Source organism: Kogia breviceps, chromosome 2, assembly GCF_026419965.1.
Source record: "Kogia breviceps isolate mKogBre1 chromosome 2, mKogBre1 haplotype 1, whole genome shotgun sequence".
Taxonomy (NCBI): Eukaryota; Metazoa; Chordata; class Mammalia; order Artiodactyla; family Physeteridae; genus Kogia; species Kogia breviceps.
The window spans coordinates 8036171-8058245 of NC_081311.1; the positions used below are offsets into that span (position 1 = coordinate 8036171).

Below are 22075 nucleotides of genomic sequence, written 5' to 3' on the forward strand. Positions count from 1 at the left end.
AGGAAAGCACAATTAGTATTCCTGTTTTACAGACGAATTTAATGCTAGACACTGCCTCCCCACTATGACTTAGCGTACGGGAGGGCAGGCGGGCCTGAGGATCGAACGTTGAGACCACAGGGGAAATTGGGGCCCAAAACTTTAAAACAAAGCTGTGCTCATTACAGTGTTGTAACTTGTTTTGTTTTACTTTGTGTTTCTTTGATATAAGAAAAGAATTATCCCATGGTAAAAGAAAGTATCTATCTGTAATGTTGAAAGTCCAGTAAAATATATTTTCAGAAGATTTGTGGAAAAGAAAGAAAGAAAATTATTCCGACTCGTGTTAAAGAATGGTAAGGCAGACTTTCTTCAGGGCTGTAACAATAGGCATAGGGACCACTGTGGTCTGGTCGGGTCTTGCAGTAGGGGAATGAGATTGTGGTCAACTCCAAATACAAGGAAGAGTGGGAATTTATAGCCAAGGAGGATGTGGGTCGGTGGATGGGAAGTTAGTAAGAAGAAACAGCAGGGGTAAGGGGGGCTTTTTGGCTAAACCGACCTAGCAGGATTCTTGTTGAAACTGGGCGATACAGAGACCCACAAGGAAGTCTAAAACTCAAGGCCAAGTTGGGAAGAAGGTTCAGAGGAACCTGAGAACAGTTTGGTCAAAGAGAGACGCTGTCTGCTCCTGTGTGAAAACACTGTTACATACGTGCGGTGGCGTTTGTGTGAACAGATCCGTGTGTGGACACACATGTAGGCCTACAGGCCTCTGCATGCGTACATGGGGTTATTTTTACACTGCGTTAAAAAATAGGTCCCTATCAACCTAGAAAGATACGTTTCATAATTTTTGTTTTAACGTTTAGAGTCTATGGTAAGGGCCGGGAATTTCATGCGGAATTGTAATACGGGGAGAGCGACAGCTGTTCCATTATTACTGCCGCCAGCAGAGGAGAGAGGAACTGGAGGGGACGTAAAATTTTCACGGCCTCTCTCTGCTGTTGTACGATCTTTGTAATCTGGTGTTTCGAACTAGAAAGAACCGAAAAAAAAGATAGAAAGAAACCACAGAAACTACGGATGGCTTGTCTGGGGCCAGGAGAGCAGGTGGTCCTGGGAAGAGTGAGTGTATCCAGGGTGGTAGGAAGTGGCTGTCTGCGGGGGGGGGGGTGGGGGGGGGCGAGAGGAATGGTTGTGTTTTTGTTTGTTTGTTTGGTTTTGTGGTACACGGGCCTCTCCCTGCTGTGGCCTCTCCCTGCTGTAGCCTCTCCCGTTGCGGAGCACAGGCTCCGGACGCGCAGGCTCAGCGGCCATGGCTCACGGGCCCAGCCGCTCCGCGGCACGTGGGATCCTCCCGGACCGGGGCACGAACCCGTGTCCCCTGCATCAGCAGGCGGACTCTCAACCACTGCGCCACCAGGGAAGCCCGCGGTTGTGTTTTAATGAACCCAATGAGGTCATATAATCGCTTGTAGATTTCCATTGTCACTCAAATGGCGAGATTTCACATTCCCGGTGGTAAAAGATACCCATTTGTTTTATTCACAGGTTGTACTCAGACTATCTCTACTTTGCAAGTTCGAATAAATCTGCAGATGACTTCCATGAGAAAGTGACAGAAGCGCTGCAGCTGTTTGAAACTTGCGTGCTGGGTTATTCACTGCGCGCCTGTGTCTACAACAACACTCTTAACAACGCCATGCCTGTGCGTACGCGGAGGGGCTGCTCGGTGGTTATTATGCGAGGGCATCGTGCGTCGGGATTTTAGCATATAAACAGAGAAGCATTTTAATGTGCAAATGCCTCTCCCCGTGCCTTTGAGCGGTGGCTAATGCAAAACAAATATTCATGGATGTAAAAACTGTAAAAGCTGATGGACCCTTTCAGCTGGCTCCCTGCTTTCTCCCGCGCCGATCTCCCAGTTACAATGCTCTCTCCTCCCTCTGCGAAAGAATGAGGGCGCATTTAGGAAGATTACTATTTAGTGAGGCTCCGAAAGCACACCCTGCAATTAGGATTGGCAGGCCAGCTCTCTGATTGTCTTAAGAGCGTTCTCTCCAATGCTGGTTTGTTTTGTTGGTTTAAAAAATTACCCACCAGTGACTTTCAGCACTTTCAGTGCTTCTCCGACAGGGTTTTAATGGAAATATATTTTCCATTGATCCCTTTTTTCTTTGTTCTCGTTTGCCTTCAGGAATATAGCTGTACGTTTCTTGCCCGTTTTTTTTTTGTTTGTTTGTTTTTTAAAGCAAAAGAAGCTGTTAATTGTGAATTCAGCACGGTTTAGCTAAGGGATGGTTTTCTGCTGCACAGCACCCGGGGTTGTCCTAAGTGCCTTTTCAGCAGGTTTGCCGCAGTGGGTAAGCCTTCTTCAGCAAAGCTAATATGTCACCTGCCCCGGAGCGTGGTTCACAGCCTTGCTCTGCTGAGCGTGCCACGTGGTGAGATCTGCTTGAGGTGGAGGCTTGGGAACCCCCAGGCGCGGTGGGGTTCAAAGTCAAGAGGTTTCACCCCCTCTTCCTCATTATCGAGGCCATCTTATGTGGCAGGACGCACAGTTCGGCAGGGAGGATACACACAAAAGATCAACACAGACTCCGGCTGCGGGTGTGGGGTAGAAGGAGTGGCCTTTGGAGCCAGAGAGTGGTGTGGGTTCAGTTCCCACTCGCGCAGCTGACTGTGGGCAGTTGTCTTAGCTTCTCTGAGCCTCAGTTGCTTCATCATAAAATGGGGTAACAGCACTGCTTTACTAGGCTGTGGTAAGGGTTAGAGAGTGGTAGTTCATTCGCATGTAGGGGGCGAGAAGATGATCCTTTTCCTCTACCCATCTCAGGTTCGTTGACCGGGGCCCTGTAAATTAGACTGACAGAAGATAAACAAGAGCAAAGTAAACAGAAGTTCATTAACATGTGCGTATGCACACATGCACATATACACGGGAGCCCCGGTGATGAGTAACTCGGATGGGTGGTTAGAACTCGGGCTTATATAGCATCTTTAACAAGAGAACCATAAATACGTAGAGAAGTGACAAGACAAAGGAAAAGGACTTTGACTTTCTAGGGTGGCAAATTGTGGGAAGGCAGATGTATGTGGGAGCCAGTGGTCAATAAGGGCTAGTTGTAGCAAGGTCTGTCACGTGGACTCCTTTGGTGCTGTCTCCAGGCTGATCGGGGTCTAGAGTTGTCCCCAGTGATTAACTTCTGTCCTTCCTGCTAGAGAAAGGACGAGGGGCACCTTGCAGGGGATCATCTTGTTCCGTCCTTTCCGTTTCCCTGAAATCCAAGCCCATTTTACAGGTGAGGACACAGAGGCTCACAGAGGTTAACTCTGCCACCCAGAGTCACGTAGCTTGTGATGGGCAGGCTCAGGGTCTAATCGCAGGTCCCATGGCCTTTGATGAGACTCACGGCATTTCCACCTTCCCTAGCTGGCTCCTAAAAAGGAGGGTTTGAACCGGCAGGAGGCATGTGCTTGTTAATTCAATTCCATGTTTTGCTGAGGATGACGAGGCATCTCTGGTCAGAACGAGACCCCAGGGCAGGATCAGTGACAGGATGGCGGGGCCGTGATGTAATGCGGATCGCCGTGACCCTTCGGTCCCTGGAGAGCTCCCGCACAGCGGGAAGAGCCAGGCAGGCAAGAGCGGGCGGAAACCCTCCTCTTCGGGGTGAATCATCTCTGGGATGAGAGAAGCGAATTTCCCTCCAGCTGTGAATCCCAGCTCAACCACGGTGCAGGGAGGCCCATCTTTTTCAAACGTATGTGGAGCGTGGCGCTACCCCGCTTAAGACCCTCCCTGAGCACACGAGCCCGCCCCGCCCACCTGTCCACCTCCTCCAGGCCACCTCCCCTGTCTCCCTGTCCACTGCTGCTCTCCGGCCATGCCCTCTCCTGCTAGGTCCTCTTGTCTCAGAGCAGGGCCCTGCAAGGTGTGCTCCCTGGACCGAGAAAATCAGCTCCCTGCCCCCAGGGGAACTTGTCAGAAATGCAAACTCTCAGGTCGAGCCTCAGACCCCAGAATCAGGAACTTTGGGGGTGGGCCCATCAGTCCAGTCTGTTTAACAGCCCTCCATGTGGGTGTGTTGTGCGCTTGGCTTGGAGAAGCCTGGTTCCAGAGCCTTCCACACTCCCCTCCCCGGCACACGCTTCTCCTGGTTTTTGCGGGACTCCTCATCCTTCAAGTCTTGCTTCAATCTGACCTGCTGTTCTCTCTCTCTCTCCACACTATTCGTTTCCCCACAGCATGCGTCACAACTGGCCATTATAGATAGTTGTTTCTTCACCATTTTAGCTCTGTCTCCACTAGATTACAAGCGTCCCGTGGCCAGGGCCCGCATCTGTTACATAGCAACGTCTCTCCATTGCTTAGCAGGGTACCTGGCGTGCAGGATGCACTAGATTCTTTGCAGAGTGAATGAATGAATGAATGAATGGGGAGTTTGTGAAACTAGTGGAGAGGCTGAGTAGAGAGTTCCAACCAAATCCCTAACGGGGACCAGAGAGGTTTGGCGTGTGCCTGTCAGGGGAGACCCTGCACTGGCTCCTCAGCTGTTTCCCAGCACGGGGGTGGGGGGGGGGGCGGACAGGCTCCAAGCGCAAGCACCTGGCTTCAGGACCAGGTTCTGGAGGGTCTTCTCCGCTGACCCTGGGCAGGCAGGACCCCGCACTCCCTGGGCCTTGGTTGGTTTTACCATCAAGAGCCGGCTGAAGCAGGTAACCTCAAAGGCTTCTGTCCGCTCTGGTGTTTTAAAATGTTTAATGTATCGGCCACTTCCCCTAAATAACCTTTGTAGGTTCATTCCATTTTGGTTCTCCGGCCGATACTGGGGAAGGGTGCGGAAAACGTGTTGAGTGGGCCTGTCTTAGGTTTATTAGTAGTGATGCCGTGCACACTGGAAACTGTCACTCGAGGTGGGCGGCGCTTCCCTTAACGGGTAAGGGGGCTGGGGGTTGGAGTGAGCCCGAAGGTGGAGTGTTCAGGGGGCCAGGGGAGGCCTCCCCACCTCTCTTCCCCTGCAGAGCCCGCAGGTTTGTTCCCTGCCTGCCCCCAACGGCCCCTCCGCTGCCGGACCAGCCCTCCTGGGAAGGAAGGCTCAGCTGCCGGAGGCCTGGGCCAGTGGAGCGGGCTCTCCCCACGAAGATACAGACACGCTTTCAGGGAAATACTGTCACCCGTAGACAGGTGCAGGGACCGCTGCAGCTACTCTCCAACACCCTCATCCTGCCGCAAACTCCCAGCTCCTTTCCTTCTAGAAGGTACTGAGTAGCAAAGGCGGGTTCCCTGGAAGATATAAAGCTCATCAGGCTGGTCCGCCCTGGGAGGGGCTGGCCCGGGAGCCTGACAGAGAACCGGAAAGCTCTCGATGACGTAACAAGGAGACATTCTCATGGCGGTTTGTCTGTGTTGGAGGCGACTCGTGTATTTATTTCCGAGGCTGGCACGTGCTCATTTTCTCTTGAGCTGTGGCCCAGCTTGACGTCTTTTCCTGTAAGGTAGTGACAACCTGAGGGCTGTAGGCAGCTAATGAATTTTGGAGACAGCTTCTCCCCTCCATATCGTTTGTCTTCCTCCACCACCTCCCACACAATTAGAAAAACAATGAAATGGAGAGAGACTAGCGAGAGATGAAACTAGTGTCTGTACCTGTTTTGTCAAGCGTTTCACCGTGGTATTGTTGCCGCCGGCCCGCGTTCAGTGTGAGTGCCTGGGCCCCGCCCTGGAGGAGCTCAAGGTCGAGCTGGGAAGGAGAGGAAGTAGGATGTGCAAGTGTCGGCTGCAGGAACTGAGACTGGGCGCTGGGAGGGGGTGGGCCGGGAGTCCCCTGAGACCAAGGACTGGCCCCCTGCGGAGAGCCAGGCGGGGCCAGGCATTGGTGTGGGAAGCTCGCGCTCAGAGACTAGAGGTGACAGTGCCAGGCAGGCGCTGATGTGGCCTGAACAGAGACGAGACGGGGGCAAATGCGAAGCAATTGGGAAGACCTCAGCGAGGCCGAGCCAGAGGCAGGACACGGAGCGGGGTCCCACAGGACGTGGTGGGTAGGGGCCGGGGTGGGCGTGCTGGAGAAGGGGGGCCCCAGAGCAGAAGGGGAAGGGCCTGTTCTTTTTTGGAGCCTTGCCCAGAGTTTAGAGCCCACTTTGAAGTGAGAGGGGGCAGAGTCCCCAAGACCGCGCTTCCTTCTGACACCGTGTGCAAGTTGGGTGGAGTCCCCCAGACCACTGTCGGGTTCAGTAATTCACTAGAAGGAATCACAGGGCACGCTGATGGCTGTTACACTCGGGGTGACGGTTTACAGCAGGGAAGGGACACAGACTAAACTCAGCCAAGGGAGGAAGCACAGGTGACGATGCACGCAGAGCGTTGCCATCCGGGGAAGCCCACCCAAGCCTTTGGTGTCCCCAGCACTTCCTGAGGCTCCCTCACGTGCTACCTGCCCGACCGGCCTTTACCGTCCAGTCCATCCTGGAGGTCAGGCCGGTACTGCGTGGCCCAAAGCCCCCATCGTAACTCACACTGTTAGACTGCCCAGTGGCCAGACCCCCCTAGGCAAGCAAGATGCTCTTACCAGGCAGGACATTCCAGGTGGCCTAGAGATCCCCTTCCAGGAGCCGAGGACGAAGGCCAGACCTCTCTGTGTCAGGTTCGTGCTTCACCGCACGTGCTTGCAGTTTGGCATGAGAGAAGGCACAGGAGGAGGACGGGGACCCCGACGTGTAGGCGGAAAGGAATGGCTTCGTACAACTCCGCTTATATCGGGGTGCGCTCACACGCTCAAGGTCACGGACGTCCGTGTGGCGCCAGGCATTTGGCTGTTGCCTCTCGGGGCTTGTTGCTGGAGCATTTGCTGCTGTTTCTCACGGCTGTGGTGCTCTGGGCCCAGGAGCTGAGGCAGCTGGGATATGTGCAGAGAACATTCGTGCCATCGGTGGGTGCGACCTTGGCCTCTCCCTTCTCAGCTACCTACAGGGTGGACCTGAGGGTGGGACCCCGAGGGTGGGAATCCTTTGTGCGGGGGGCGCCAAACCCAGCACGGAGAAGCAAGAACACGTGGCATTTAAAATCCAACTTCTGAAGGCGGTTGTTCTCTGGGACACGACTCTTCACTGTTGGTTTATAACGATGCGTGTGATACGCTTGGAAAAGCGCCTTCGGGGTCGGAGGAATTACCCCTGAGCTAACGCCTGCCTTCTTCGGTCCTAGGTGAGGCTGCAGGTCGGGCTGTACGCCGTGTACCTTCTGGACTGGCTCACGGTCTTTAACAAAGAACAGCTCCTCATTCTCCGCCTGGAAGACCACGCCTCTGACGTCAAGCACACCATGCACAGGGTCTTCCAGTTTCTCAGCCTCGGTATGAACGTCACCCCGGAGGCCCGCAGAGCGGGGCGCGAGCGCGGAGGACACCGGCTCTGTGACGCGCCCCCCGCGTCCCACGCGGACCCCTGAGCCAAGCGGGGTGGGCTGAGCCTGGAGGCTAGTTAGTGCCTGTTGGTCAAGCACCACATGCTGCACACGGGGCCTCGCGCGTGGCGTGGGGAGCCGTCTCTGGGGAGGAAGAGGTGGCCTCTCGTCCGGGAGCTCCCTCGCTGGAGGGAGACGAGGAAGCCGAGGCTCGGATAACCGAGTAACTGGTAGAGTGACACGGGGGACGTCAGCGATCTCACGGGGGTTCCGTACACGTGACTTGGGGGCCCAGCCGCTGAAGCGATCCTGGAAGGGAGGGCGTGAGCCGCGCCTCGAGGATGGACAGGGTGTCTGGGCGCCTGGGACCGTCTTGCAGAGGCCTCGGGGCCTGGGGGAGGGAATGGACAGGTCCATGCTTGTCTCAGCTTTGCGGGGAACCCCCGGAGGCAGAGCCACGTGGCTGGGTTTGGGCTCTCGGGGCTCTGGGGAGGGGAGCCTGCCCCCAGCCAGAGGAGCCCATCCCCCAGAGTCCCGAGTGTGGCACTTTGTGGCGGCGGGCCAAGTCGCTGGCCACAGTGACGGCTGGTAGAGGCCTGTACACGGGCGTAGAGCTCCACCCCGTGGATGGCACCCAGGACCGCTGGAGAGGCTGGAGAATCCTGCACATTCCTCCCCAGATGCCCCCCGCGGCCCTGTCTCATGAGCTTGCCTGGGAATTTTGTTAATTGAACTTTTCCTGAAATCTGTTTGCCCGCCGCTGGGACTCGGGACCCTCTTGTCATTTGATTTTCTTTTTGCTTTTCTTGGAGAGCTTGTAATGTGATGGAGTGTGATGACATTTTCCTTTTAAGGCCTAGAACCATTTTTCTTTGATTTGGCCCCCTGTAGACTCTGTCACATTCATGAGCTTGTCTTTAATCCCTAAGATGGACAGTAAGAACAGTTCTGTTCCTTCCCTGTCGCGTAACCCGAGGACACTGGGGTGTAATTTTTCTGTGCATGGGCTCAGGACTTCAGACTGATGGCGAGAGCCCGGGGCACAGAGGCGTGAGCAGCGGTCCTGGCGGTTAAGCCAGTGGGAGGCTTGCGGTCCCGAGGGCTGAGGGTGGAGGTGGCAGCCTCAGGGGGCAGCACCAGCTGGCTGGTTCCCGGCCTCTCCCCGTGGATGTGCCAGCTGCAGGTGGAGGTTCAGCCATTGGGAGGGTCTCTGGGCACAGGTGGCCTCTCCCCTCCCCCCATGGCCACTTCACAGCACGACACACAGGGTGAAATACGGCCCCATCACGAGGCCCTTTGCATCGGCCTGAAGTAGAAGCAGCGGGGGCAGACTTCCAGTGGCTGGTGAGCAGGAGAGGCTACGTGCAGGGACTGTGTGTGGCAGGCCACACGGTTACCCAGGGACAGGCTGGCTCCCGTTTACGGGCAGCTGGAAATGAAACTGCACCCGAGTCTCAGCCTTGCTTCCAAGGGTGGGGTAACACACCGGACCACAGAATCTCTGCTCTTTCACACTGGAATTTCCACCTTCCACCCTCAGCAACTCAGAAACGGATCCAGCCAAAGAATTTGAACCTCCAAACACATTCTTACGGGAAACTCCTGTCTCAACAGGGAGCCCGGCTGGGATTTTCTCAAAGTTTCTTTTGCCTCCTGCCTCATAGGCTCTTTCCTTTGTGTTCCAGGGCCCTTAAGTGAGAAACAAGAGGCCTTGATGACCAAGAGCCCCGCATCGAACGCGCGGCGTCCCGAGGACCGGAACCTGGGGCCCATGTGGCCGGTCACGCAGAGGCTCCTGCGGGACTTCTACGGGCCTTTCAACGCCCGGCTGGCGCAGGTCCTCGCCGACGAGGCCTTCCTGTGGAAGAAGACGTGAGGCCGGGTTCCCGCTGCCGCCATGATTTCCACGCTTTGAAAATCTCTCTTGGTGGGGAACCCTTTCGCTCAGAGCCTGGAGAAAACCCCTCCCCAGGCCCACGTTTGTGGAAACCAGTTCAGAATTTCCTTTGTGATGTTAAACAGCCCGCGACGGACCCCTCACCGAGCCGCCTCCGGTGGAGGCTGTTGGAAATTCCACTTGGGAAAGGGTCCGCCTCTGCTCCGAGAGTGGCTGGGGTCCGGGATGAGGCCGGCGGCCGCTGGGCTGGGGGCCGGGAGGGAAGCGTGGAGTCTCGGTTTTGACGATGCTGGGTGGAGGTCCCGCCCCGGGGCCGGCCAGACGTTCACCATACATTCAGCTTCGAAACCCTCTGTTTAGATCACTGACCTCATTTTGGCGGAGAATGGAGGCTCTCATGTTTTTTTCCCTTTTACCCCAAAGTCAGCCCTTCCGTCTCTTCAGATTTAAACCCTGTTAATTTCACTGTTGACGCGAAAAAAGACACAAGTCGATTTTTGGTAGCACTTTAGTGTCTCGGACCTCCTCCCCTTCTGTCCTCGCGGACTTCACTTTTATGTTTAACAGAAAACGAACACATTTAAAACAAACCACTTTCTACATTTCACTGGCTGGAGCTTTCTTTTCTGCCCCTTTAGATGTTTTCTCAAGGGTTTTTTTCAGTTTCTAATGGGAATATAACTTCAGTTTAAAATCGGAAGGGAAATTTTTGCTGTTAATGCCAGACTGAGCACCTCGAAGGAACTGATGGAAAATCTGGGCATCTTGGCCCTCGCCGTGCATCTGAGGTCCTCAGAGAACTGCAGCCGTTTGAGGTGTTAGTTTCGGGTGCGGCAGGCTCCGTTGCTCTGCCTCCCTCCCAAGTGAACTTGTTATCACATTGTCCGCCGTGTGTGGCCAGAGGTCCTTCCTCACTCAACGAACTGCAGGATGCTTTTTTTCTGATTCGGAAGCACAGCACATGAGCTGTGCCTGGGCCGGACATGCTGTGCTGGGATTTGGAACGAGAATGCCGGGAGCTGTGTCCTTGACAGAACTTTCTGGGCCACTTGGCAGCCTGGTTTACCGTTGGATGGGCTGAAGGTCTTGCTGTTACTTGGAGGTGGTGGGAAAGATTGAGCACAGTCCTTGCACGCAGCCCCAGGCGGGACCCTAACCAAGCTTTGCACGTGGTTGTCAAGGGAAGCCTCTGCGAATCAGAGCTTTCCAGGTCGAGGTCCCGGATGCACACCCGTCAGAGAGCGCAAATGCCTACGCGCCCAGCCGCCAGTCGTGGGAGTGAGGGTTTGCTGAGCTGTGCAGCCCTGGTGCCGTTGGAGATGGGCTGCTCGGCCCGTTTGAAGGCGTATGGAGGGCTCTGAATGGTGCGGCCGGGCTGTTTCTGCTGTGAAGGAGCCACGGGCCTCCTGAACACCCGCTTTCAGGGACAGGCCCCCATTTCTCTCCTGCTGGCGCTCGGAGCGGCAGCCAGCAGGCAAACCTGGCCTGAACGCGAGGTGCCGTGGGGGACGTCACTGGCGTGGGCGTGGGTATTTATTTGCAGTGCAGGTGCCGTGCGCGGGTGTGTGTGCGTGCGTTTCTGAGTGGGCTCCCTTCAGGTCTGTTGCTGATCGGCTTTCTCCGCCCTGGACCCACCCCTTCGTGGATTTATTTCTCTTCCAGTTAGCTTGTCACTTTCAGCCCACATTTTTGCTCTTCGGCCCCGACTGTAACGGCGAGGACTTCTCTTACGCGCCCCTGTGCATGTGAACAACATGGAACGTAATTCTGCTTCTTACAGAAGTATTACTGAAAGTCTTATTTCCAATATGATTTGGTTTATTACACAGACCTTTTATAGACGACCCCGTGGCACCGATCAGCGCCGTGCAGACCCGGTCTCTCCAGGGGCCTTTCTCCGAAGGGCCGTCTGTCTGTCCCTTTGCTTTCCTCTACTCTCTCTCCCGCGAGGCCCCACTCTTGGTGACAGCACAGCTGCCCTTTCGAGCCGTGGTCCTCGAGCCTGTCATCCCAAACCAAAGCGAAATGGAGGATTTCTCACGACCCCGTCTGGAAGTTCCTTTGTGTCCCCAAAGCTATGCAGCGGGTTGTATTAAATTGCACTCCCTTAGTTGCGGAAGGTATGTTAATGAACCACTGTTACGCTGTACGTTTATTAGTATTGAACGTAATTAAACGTGGACCCCTGTGACCGGGACCCGGGGGGGCACGCCCTTCCTCATAAGCCGTCGGAGCACTGCGCGTGAGCGTGAACCGCGGCAGCGCTTCTGCGTCTCGCCTGCGTGCGACGTGCACGTGGTACGCAGGGGACCTGCCGCGTGTGGTGACGGTGTGAGAGAGAAGAGCGGGCAGGAGAGGTCAGACGTCACCGGGGACTCCCACGTGAGGCCAGCCAGGGCTGTGAGTCAGGGCGGCGAGGCCCGGCCCTACCCACAGACGGGCTTAACGTCGCCTCCAGACATTTAGATTTGACGGTTGGGCGACCGCGGGCCCCGCTGCTCCCGGGAGGCTGCTTCCCTCCCCCCCGGGGCCTGCCTGGCCCCTGGGGGCTGCGAGTTTGAGACCCCTGGTGTCACCAGCTGCACGGCATTGTCACTGGACACTCAAGGCCCCCGCGTGTAGCCAGGGCAAGCCTGAGGGGTGAGGTCCTCTCAAGTCCGGGGCTCTGGGAGCCTGGGCCATCCTGGGGGCAGCGGGGAGCCCGGGTTGGTCCCCGAATTCTGGAAAGACTCACCCTGGGCGAGCGTCTCCCCAGCACGGCCCCCCATGGTCGTGTGCTGGGGGAAGAGGGGCTGGCGAGCCCAGGCCTGGAAATGAGGGGGACCCCAGCGCTTGACGGCAAAGCCAGGGACGGCTTCACTCAGCCAGGAAGATGCTGTCCCTGTGAGGAGAAGCGGCCGCTGGGACACGGGTGTCGGGACAGACGGGCGAGTCTGGGGGGCTGATGGCACGACCCCCTCCCCCGGGGCCTGTCCCAAACCCTCTCTGCTGTGGGGCCACCTCCCGCCCCGCCTCGGGAACCAGCTCTCAGGGAACATCCTGATGGGGGCCATCTCCGTCTTCGTGTAAACCTGCCCCCGGAATGACCTCTCCCCGGATGGCTCCGTTTGGGGATTGAAGCAAAGGCCACCCGCTGGTGGAGCGACTTGGGCCCCGTCCAGCAGTGAGAGGCCTCATGGGGGGGCGGGTACTTTTCTGTTGCTCCAGAATCCCCACCCTGTGGGCAGATCCTCTTGAGACTCTAGGAAGACATCATTTTCCCAGAGCTTCACCTGGCAGGGCTGCCTGCAGAGCAGCCCGGGGAGCTATGTTAGCTGCAGCGGGTTACACCGGACGGCGTGGCTTAAACTAACACCACAAGGCTATTACCTCGCGGGTGTGGGGGTCAGAGAGCCAAAGCTCAGTCTCACGGGGCTCAAGTCAAGATGTCGGTCGCAGCACTGGCGCTTTCTGGAGGCTCTGGGGAGAATCCGTTTCCTTGCCTCTTCCAGCTGCTGGAGGCTGCCTGCATTCCTTGGCTCGTGGCCCCTTCCTCCACCTTGAGACTCTCTCTGACACTCTTCCCCTCGTCTTGTCACCTTCTCTGCTTCTCCCCCTCGGGCCTCTTGCAAGGACCCTCGCGATGACCCCGGGTCCACAGAGTCAGGGACGCCTTTGGAAGGCGACCGCCGACCTCACTTTCAGTGCTCGTGCCTGATGGCCCCCGAGCTGGCCTTGACTCCGCGACCCCGACTCTGTCCCTGCTCCCGAAGCCCCGCGCCGTCAGCCTGGCCCCTGGCCCCTGTCCCCAGCCCTCCCGCCCCTCCGCCTCTGGGTTCCCGTCCTTTGCAGAACTGCCCCTGCTCAGGTTCCGAGTGGCAGGGCGGAGGCTGGGCGGTCCTGGGTCTCTTAGGCCTGCAGGTTGCCGTCCTGAGAGCCTGCAGGTGACGAGGACGCCACAGAGGCAGAAGTGGTGGCATCTCAGTGACTGCAGCAGGCCCCTGAGGAAGAACAGTTCCCCCTTGGCCGCCATCTGGGAGTGTCTGAGTCTTCCTGCCGGGGGTCCAGGACCCGCTCAAGCTGCACCTGTGCTCATTACCCTCACCCTTGGGGCGAGGCAAGGAGTAGGATGGTCCATCCTGTGTGACTGCCCTGCTCTGTGGGTGCCCAGCTCCGAGTCTGGGGCACAGAGGAGAGTAGGAAGGGGGCTTCCTTTCCCACAGTGGAGGACCCCACGGGTGTAGCAGCACAGGGAGCTCGGAGGCCGCTGGGGCTCCTGGGGCTTCTGGTGCACCCCCCGGCTCTGTGTGCTCTGAGCAGCCCCTTTGAGACCAGGCCCCGGTCAGATCTAGAAGTAGGTGAGTCCAAAGCCTGGGCCTCTCGGAGTCTCACAACCTTGCCAAGGCCTCACGTTGAGGTGGGAGTGGGGACCCAGCACTTCACCTCCCTGAACAATTCCCTTCTCGTGGAGCAGAGAAAGGCTGGGTCCAGGGAATCAAGATGGAGAGGCTCCCAGCATCTTCTCCTGGAGGCATGAGCCATCTTTCTGCACCATTCTTCCCCTAAAAGGGACAGTCTGACTTGCACCCATCAAACTCGGCTCCCCAGGAGGACAGTGTGGAGAAGGGGTGAGCCTTGGGCCTTGAGCCAGATGAGCTGGGTTCAAGGCCTGGGTTGTGTCCACCGCATAACCTTGGAGACACTGCAGGTCCCTTCCACACCTGCAGGTCTGTGGGCCTCATGAGTGGGTGTTGGGAGTTAACGAGACAGCGGTACCTGAAAGTATAAAGTGAGGATCAGAGAGGCTACACACCTGCCTGAGGTCACACAGCCCCGATCTCCAGAAAGAAAGAGCAGAACGTCAACTCAGATTTTTCACTTTTTAACTTCATAGTCAACGCTTTTAACCATGGCGCTACAGCGTACAGCCCCCGCACCCTCCCACCAGGCTCCCATCCCCAGCAGCGTGTCTGCATTTCACCTGTCAGCTCCCACCTCAGATGCCCTTAAGGATGGGGCAGCAGTTCCTGGCTCTTCTGGGGCAGAGGTTTCTGCAGACCTGCCCATCCAGGGGTCTAGGTGGTGACTGGGGCTTCTAGGGAAAACAAAGGGAAATAAACTTGGCTTTGTTTTGCAGAGGTCTCGCAGCTAGAGAGTCCTGCTGCTAGAGGCGTCCTGCCTGCTCTGGCCGGCTAAGCTTCTCACTCACAGGACCAGGCTGACCTCGCAGGACCTCAGGCTGGCTGTAGCGGGGGGGCTTCAGAGTCACATCAGAAGTGGATGGTCTGACCCTGGGCTCAGCCCCTCCTGAGGGCCTCAAAGGCACCAGGGGACACACTCAGCTAGAAAGTCTGCAAAGAGTCAAAATAGCGAGGGTTTTCTGAACGTCTCCTTTGCACAAGGCACTGGGCCGGGCATTCGGGTGGGTGGGGGCTGGCCGTCTGCTCATTCAGTGATTCCTTCACTGGTTCTTTCACCACGTATTCGTGGAGCCCAGTCTGCGTGAAGCGGGAGGCGGGGAGGCCAAAGGCCAAATGGTCAGAGGCCAGGATGAGGCATGGAGCTGGTGTCCACGCTGGGGAGGGTGGGCTGGGTTGAGTCAGAATTCTCAGAGCATCTGTAACTCCTACTTAACCACACGTACATTTCTTAAACCTTTTATTTCTACTTAAAATATTTAAAGGACACTAATTTGTCTGTCTTTTGATAAAAGCCTTTTGCCCAAACATAAGTCTGCAGATTGGAGTTTGGGGTCATCTTTCTGGCTGAAACCGCATCACGCTGAATCAGCACTGGTTTCCGGTTTCGGTTCGCTAAAGAGGCATGAGAACTGGAAGGCCCTTGCGAAGCCTCTGAAAACAGTCTTTCTCTGTATATGTGGTTATTCCCCTCATGTACGCTGGGACTTTCCAAAACTCTTCTGAACTGGTTTTTAGAAATTGGCTCATATGTTGCACTTGTATTTCATTTGTTTACATCAGTGGTTCTCAAAGTGTGGTCCAAGGGTGAGGGTGACCCTTGAGACCCTTTCGGGAGATCCACCAGTCAAAACTAAGACTCTTCGTGATCATACCAAGGCACCATTCACCCTTTATCCTCCCATTTCCTCAGGATGTTCAAGTGATCGTTTCCAGCGGCTGAGGCCCACTCCGATGCCCGATGCACTATGTGCTTCGGCATTCGTGGGCTTTGAAAATCTTTCAGCTTGAATTTCTAATATAGTAAATACTGATAGGTGTGAACCACATAAACCAAAGCTCTTTGGGGATCTTCAATAATTTTCGAGAGTGTAAAGGAGTCTTCATTCTTAACAGTTTGAGAACTGCTGGATTCTGTATTTATTAAATCACACATTTCTAATATCAATCACAACTGGCATAAGAAAGACTTGGGAACAAACATAATTGTCTTGTAATGAACTCAGAATTGACCGGAGGGCCTTTTGCAGAATGGCCGAGAGCACTGAGCATGCCCTGAACATCAGCAAGCGTGCCTAGGGGACGAGGAGGCAGGCAGCTGTCAGTGGGGGGGCCGGATAAGAGGCATCTACGGTATAAGTGGTGACAGCGGTAACACGGGTGCCAGCTGTTTACTGAGCACGTGCTGAGTGCCAGGCCCCGGGCTCAGCGCAGCTCCAGGTGTTGCCTTGGATCCTCAGCCACCACCCTGGGAGAGAGGTCCTATCTTTCATCTGGTTCTGTCATTGTACAGGTGGGGGAACTGAGGCTCAGAGGGGCCAAACAACGAGCCCCAGGCCCCCAGCCCCTAAGGAGCAGAGTTAGTCCTTGATCTCAGGTCTGTTGATCTGCAGGGCCCGAGTCTTAACCTGCACCTCTCACCTCTGAGTTCCTGAAGTCTCTGAGTTTCTAAGGAGTCAGAGCCTCAGGTGAAATCAGGGGGCTGCTGGTACCTTCGGGACAGTCTGGGAGGCCGACACATGCAGTGGGGACGAGGTGAGGGCCAGGTGGCCTCTTCGAGGTCATTTTCTTGTGGAAGCAGCAGAACTGACCTGGACAGCACCCCACCCCACCTCCCAGCACCCCATTGGTGCCCAGCCTTGCAGGGGCCCTTGGGCAGAGACTGCTGCCCTCTTTCTGCATCCCTTCTGTGTCCTGCGTCCGCCTGGATGGGAGGAAGCTGAGCTGAGTGTGTGCTGACCCTCAGGAGGAGCCCCTGACTTTTTGGGAGATTGAACAGGTGGGACCGGCTGCTCCAGGGGCCCTTCCATCTCACGGTCTGAGGCTTTGTCAGAGCCTGGGAATCCCGGGCTGGTGCCATCCTGCCAGTTCTAAGCTTAGTCAGGGGCCCCCTGTGCCCCCCCCCCACCGTGGCCAGCCGCTCCTGCTGCCACGTGGGTTGGAGCCGTGGTTGAGGAATGGGGAGTGGCAGCTGCCCTCCTCAGGGCTGGCTTCCACATCTCTGAGGGGAAGCCGGACATCCCAAATGCGGGGCCACGGGCTCCATGGAGATCTTTTGTTTACTCCCGCCTCCGCGTGAGATAATCTGCAGAACTGCTGTTTTCTACACCTTCAACATAGTGGAATTCAGGAAAATTCCACGGCCAGGCCAGCCTCCAGTTCTACAGGCAGCAACCCAGGCCGCCTGCACAAGACCTCCGGATGCAGGCGAACTTCTCTGGCCTCTAATCTCCTACTTCCCCTAAGAGAGCACACGCTTCTCCTCTGCTCCACGTCTTCTGCCTCCGTGCCTTTGCTCAAGCCAACGCACCACCAGGAGGGGCCACCCTCCCCACTGTTCAACTGAGCCAGCTTCTTATCCCACCCCAGGGCCAAGGGCAAGTGTTACCTCCTCCTCCATGCTGGCCTCCTGGATTCCACCCTGCCTCCCACCTCCTGACCTGCTTGAGGCCTCTTCCCCTTCCTAGTCTCTCTCCCATCTCGTGTGGTGTTGATTACTTTCTACGTGACCCTGCAGTCATTTGTGTGTTTTCATCTCGCACCCAGACAGCGAATCCTGGGGGCACACAGGCTGTTCCTTCCCCCACCCTCAGATACCCAGCCGTGGAGTGATGTCCCCAAGAGGGAGGGAGGGAGTGCCTAGAGAGAGCCCTGACCTGGGAGCTAGGGATCTGGATGACACTGAGCCAGTGACTTGACTTCTCTGAGCCTGTTTCCCCAGCTACTGAGCAGGGTGGGGGCCTGGAGGATTTCGAGGGGCCCTTTCAGATCTGCCCTTCTCTTTGTCGCCTTTTGAAGACTTGACACTTGCCCCAAGCTGCTTACGTGCCCAAGGTGTTTTGCAGAGGAAGTGTCCGGAGAAGGGGTTGGGCCAGGAGTGGCAACAGCCCCTCCCCACTCTCCTGGGAATCCAGGATGGCTGCCCTGGGAGCAGAAGGCACCGAAACACAGCCCTGTGCTGCCTCCGTGCGGCCCCTCTAGGCACTGCACCCAGGGAGCCCGTCTCGGCCAACCTTTCCAAGGGCTACCCTGGCAGGTGCACATCACCCATCCGGATGGCCCGCTTGACCCTCCACTGTCTTCTTGCTCAACGCTCACCTGGGCCAGGGAGCTCCTGGGGACTAGCAGTAAAATCCCAATAAGAGGACGTGCAAGGGTGGAAGGACTGTGGTCTCAGATCAGCCCACCAGGAGCCTTGTTCTGGAGGTGCCATTATGTGGCGAGAAGGATGGTCGTAGGATCCCCCAGAGGTGTTCACATGTGCTTCTTGGTCTCCAGGCACCTCCCCAGCTCGATCCTTCCCACGCGTGGGCCTCCCCTTCTCAACCCTCGTCCTCTACGCCACCCTTCCTAATACCCTGTCCTGAGCTGACTTGAACCTGGGTCTCGGGCACCCTCCTAGGACTGTGCATGGCTCAAGAGGGCCCTGGCGGAGCCATCACCCGCCCCAGGGAGACCTCAGACGTGGGAGTGTTGGTGATGGGAAGGAGCTGGGCTTGAAGCTGCTGCCTGCAGACCTACAGAGCTCCACCCTCGCCCGTCCTTGTTCTGCCTTCTCCACTCCTCCCAGCATCACCTCCTTCCTGGGCTCTCCTCTCTCCTCCCTGCAAAACGGCCCTCCTGGCTCCAGGCCCCGCCTCCGTAAGCCGTGCTCTGTGGCCTCTTAACCCTACCCAGGCAGGCTCCTCTGTTACCCTTGTCCTTCCCAGATGTGGGGGAGGAGCTCAGGGGTCCTAGGGGACCCCCTTTCCCGGGGTGTCCTATGCTGACCCCTGTCCTGCCTTAGTGTAGACGAGCTGAGGTCTGGGACCTCCTCCTCTTGCCTGACCTAGTCTACCAGGCAGACCTGACCTCTCCCTTGTCTCCTTTGCCTTCCAGCCCTTTCTGCTCTGTCCTCTCTCCGTCCCTTCTCCTCCTTCCTCCTGGCTTGCTCTTCCTCCAGCAGTGAGGTGCGTGCCGGACGGGGCAAGGCTGGGCTGGGCTGGGGCTGCGGTTCCAACAGGCAGGTCTGGAGCTGCTGCCACGGTGCAGCTCTGGGAAGGTCCAGGGTCTCGATGACAAGCCATGCTTAGCGTAACCCGGATACATTGCTGTGCCCACCCTGCCAGGACGTTCAGGACCAGGTAACAAGCAAAGAGAACCATCCCACTTCGTTAGCACCTGCCGCAGTTGTAGCCCTCTCTCTGCTTCTTCACAGCTCTCTTCCTCGGGCTTCTCCATCCCAGAAGCTCCGGGGAGGGGGCTTCTTCCTCCCCAGCTGGGGGCTGCCCCTTCTGGAACACGTGATTTTCTCAGCCCCTGCCTCAGCTGTGAGGTGACCCTGTCCAGGCTGCTCATGTTTCAGTGGCCAGGACTCGTCACGTGCCCCCCTCCAGCCATGGGACAGGCAGGCTGCTCCGAGCTGGATGGAGAATTGATGCCGGGCGGGGCATTTTCAGTGTCCCCCAGCTCCCTCAGAGCCCCCACTGGGTTCTACCCTAGCCCTTCTCACTCATTCTCCCAGCTGTCAATCTCTTTCGGATGTTTAACCTCTTTATACCCGCACTGCATTCTGTGAAATTTCCTTCCAGTTACGTCTCAGTTCACCAAATCTTTCTACTTCCCTACATCACCAATTCTGCTCTCTAAACTATTAATTTTTTACTTTTTAAGTGACTTTTGGGGGGGTCATTTTCAATTGTCGAATGTCAATTTGGTTCATTTTCAAGTCCGTCTGTTATTTTTTCATAGAACCTTGTTTTTTAGATTTTTTTAAAAGCTTTTTTTTGATGTGGACCATTTTTAAAGTCTTTATTGAATTTGTTACAATATTGCTTCTGTTTTCTGGCCGCGAGGCATGTGGGATCTTAGCTCCCCTACCAGGGATCGAACCCACACCCCCTGCATTGGAAGGCAAAGTCTTAACCACTGGACCACCAGGGAAGTCCCTTAAATATGGTTTTTAATTCCTTCTTTATGTCTTTAATCATTTTAAACATTTTAAACATGATTTATTATTTCGTTTGAACTGTTATAAAGTGCTTGGGGGATTAATCATTCTGGTTTTTTTTAATCTGCTGACTTTCCCTTGTGAATTGTTTCCTTGTGTATTTTGTGATTTTAAAAATTATTTTGAGTTTTTCCTGGGGTGTATTACCATTTGTTTTCTAGGGGAGGCCCACGTGCCCTGGGATGGGAGGGATTTCCAGGAAAGGATTTTATCTTTGCTTTGGTCTGGATCCAAGGGATCATTTCTCTAAAAACAAATTTTGCAATAACTTTTTGGTTTGGGATGTCCTTGCTTTATGGGAAGTATAAATTAAAACTGTCCATCTGGCTGGGTGGGGTGGGTTTGGAGCTTCTGTTTTGTTTTGTTTTTTGTTCGTTTTATTCTCCAAAAAAAGTTTTATTCTGGAAAAAATCTGGCACAATTTATCCCATTTTCCATTTGTCCATAATGTGTAAAATCACTGAAAAGCACAGTGAGAGCGTGGTTATTATCTGATACTTATTTGTTTCCTACAGTCTGGTGGTCTAACATTAACTAAAGCACCATTGGTCCTCATATCTACTTTCAGATGAGAGCCAATATTTTGGAGCTTCCATTTTTAATGGGAGCTTTTATGCACCCTCATCTTTTCTGAGCAGTGTCAAGCTTTGCTCCTGAGATTGCGCTTGTATTTTCTGAGGGCCTCTCACTGCTGTGGCCTCTCCCGTTGCGGAGCACAGGCTCCGGACGCGCAGGCTCTGCGGCCATGGCTCACGGGCCCAGCCGCTCCGCGGCACACGGGATCCTCCCGGACCGGGGCACGAACCCGCGTGCCCTGCATCGGCAGGCGGACTCTCAACCACTGCGCCACCAGGGAAGCCCAGCCCTTCTGAGTCTTTCTTATAAGGAGGGGCCAGTCTTCCAGGGACCTGGCTTTATTCAGAGTACCCAGCTCACCTCTGCCTCTTCTATGTCAGGGATGTATTTCCTCTCTTCCCTGAGCATTAAAGCCCAGCCCCTAGCCCTTAGGACACATATTTACATTTGACCCCTCCCTGGGATTCTGTGGTGTTGGCTCGTAAATGATCCTTCTGGCTTGTGGTTCCTACTTTATTTCTGGCTCAAGAAGTGCCCTCTTTCCTTCTTTCAAACTTGCCTATGAATTAGAAAGAAATTGACATGTTTTGGGGGTGCAGAGATGGCTAGCAGGGCAGAGATGGGAATTTTCTAGTCAACTTTTGTTATTAATTCCTAGATTAATTCTGCAGTGGTCAGAAGACAGCTCTGAATGATGTAAATCTTTTAAAATTTGTGAGGTTGGCTTTATGACCCAGCATATGGTTCATTTTATTAAATATTTGTGCATTTAAAGAGTGCGTATTCTGTCATTGTTGGATGTAGTATAGTTCAAGCTAATTGTGCTGTTCACACTTATATCCTTATTGCTTTCCTATTTTTATTGAGAGGCATGTGCTAATGTCTTCTAACATTATTATAGATTTGTCTCTTTCTCCTTTTGGTTTAGTGCTTATCTGGCATAGTATTTTTTCCCCAACCTTTACTTTCACCATTTTTTGCTTGTTTTTGAGGTAGATCTCTTGTAACCAAAACATAATCAAGTTTTTAAAATCTGATGTGAAGTTTTAGTCTTATTTCGCATATTTAGTCCATCTACATTTAATGTAATGATTAATATATTTGGATTTATAGCTACACTTTTACTATTTGCTTTCTATTGGTTGTACCTGTTTTATGTTGTCTGCTCCCCCTCCCTTTCCCCCTGGTATTTGGCCATTTGGTCCTGTTTCTTGGCATGCCTAGTAATTTTTCTTTGAATTCTGGGCATTGTTCATCCTTTTCTCTGATGGGTGGATAAACTGTGTGTGTAGGGGTTGGGGTTAGTCATCTTAATTCAATCAGGAGCTGAGTGGATGCTATTCAAGTACTGCTACTCAGGGCTGGGTGGCAGGATTGGAACACCTCTGCTCATGTCTGCTCCTACAGCATGGTTTTAAGGTGTGTTCATCAGGGCTCTTGCCCCATGATAGGTCCTGAACGCTAGTCCTTGTGTCCTCAGCACAGTGAGAAAATTAAAAAACTTCACTTACTTTTCAGGCTCTGTGTTTACCTTTCTAGTTTTCATCTTGTTCAGCTTCAGAAATCTTCATATATTTTGAGGGGGAAATTGACAGAGCTGGGCTTAGTTCTTTGCCCCACTGCCACCCCCAAGAATCTCATTTTTGTCTTTCCAGATCCATAAGCCTATCAGCGTCTCTGTTAGTTTCCTTGATCCCCTCGTAGCTCTTACCTGGACCCCTTGCCTCTTGCTCTGTCCAGGATTCCCAAGTGCCCTGAGTAGAAAAGTACACATGTATTAAAAATTTTAAGTTTAATACAAAAATAAAGAAAAAAATTTCAAGACCTAATTC

General features: G+C 54.8%; 1 protein-coding gene across 7 annotated transcripts in view; it reads left to right on the top strand.

Moving 5' to 3' along the window:
* CHST15 (carbohydrate sulfotransferase 15) overlaps positions 1–11430 on the top strand; it is an 81654-nt gene extending 70224 nt beyond the window's left edge. For 6 of the 7 annotated variants that reach the window (XM_059052640.2, XM_067024412.1, XM_067024415.1 and 3 more), the window contains exons 6-8: positions 1534–1690; positions 7187–7334; positions 9070–11430. In XM_059052640.2, coding sequence (XP_058908623.1) covers positions 1534–1690; positions 7187–7334; positions 9070–9260 — 496 coding nt within the window. In that variant the 3' untranslated portion in view covers positions 9261–11430. Of the gene's footprint in view, positions 1–1533; positions 1869–7186; positions 7335–9069 lie in introns of those variants that run through there. The other variant, XM_067024416.1, reaches the window with a different exon arrangement.
* The last annotated feature ends 10645 nt before the right edge of the window (positions 11431–22075 follow it).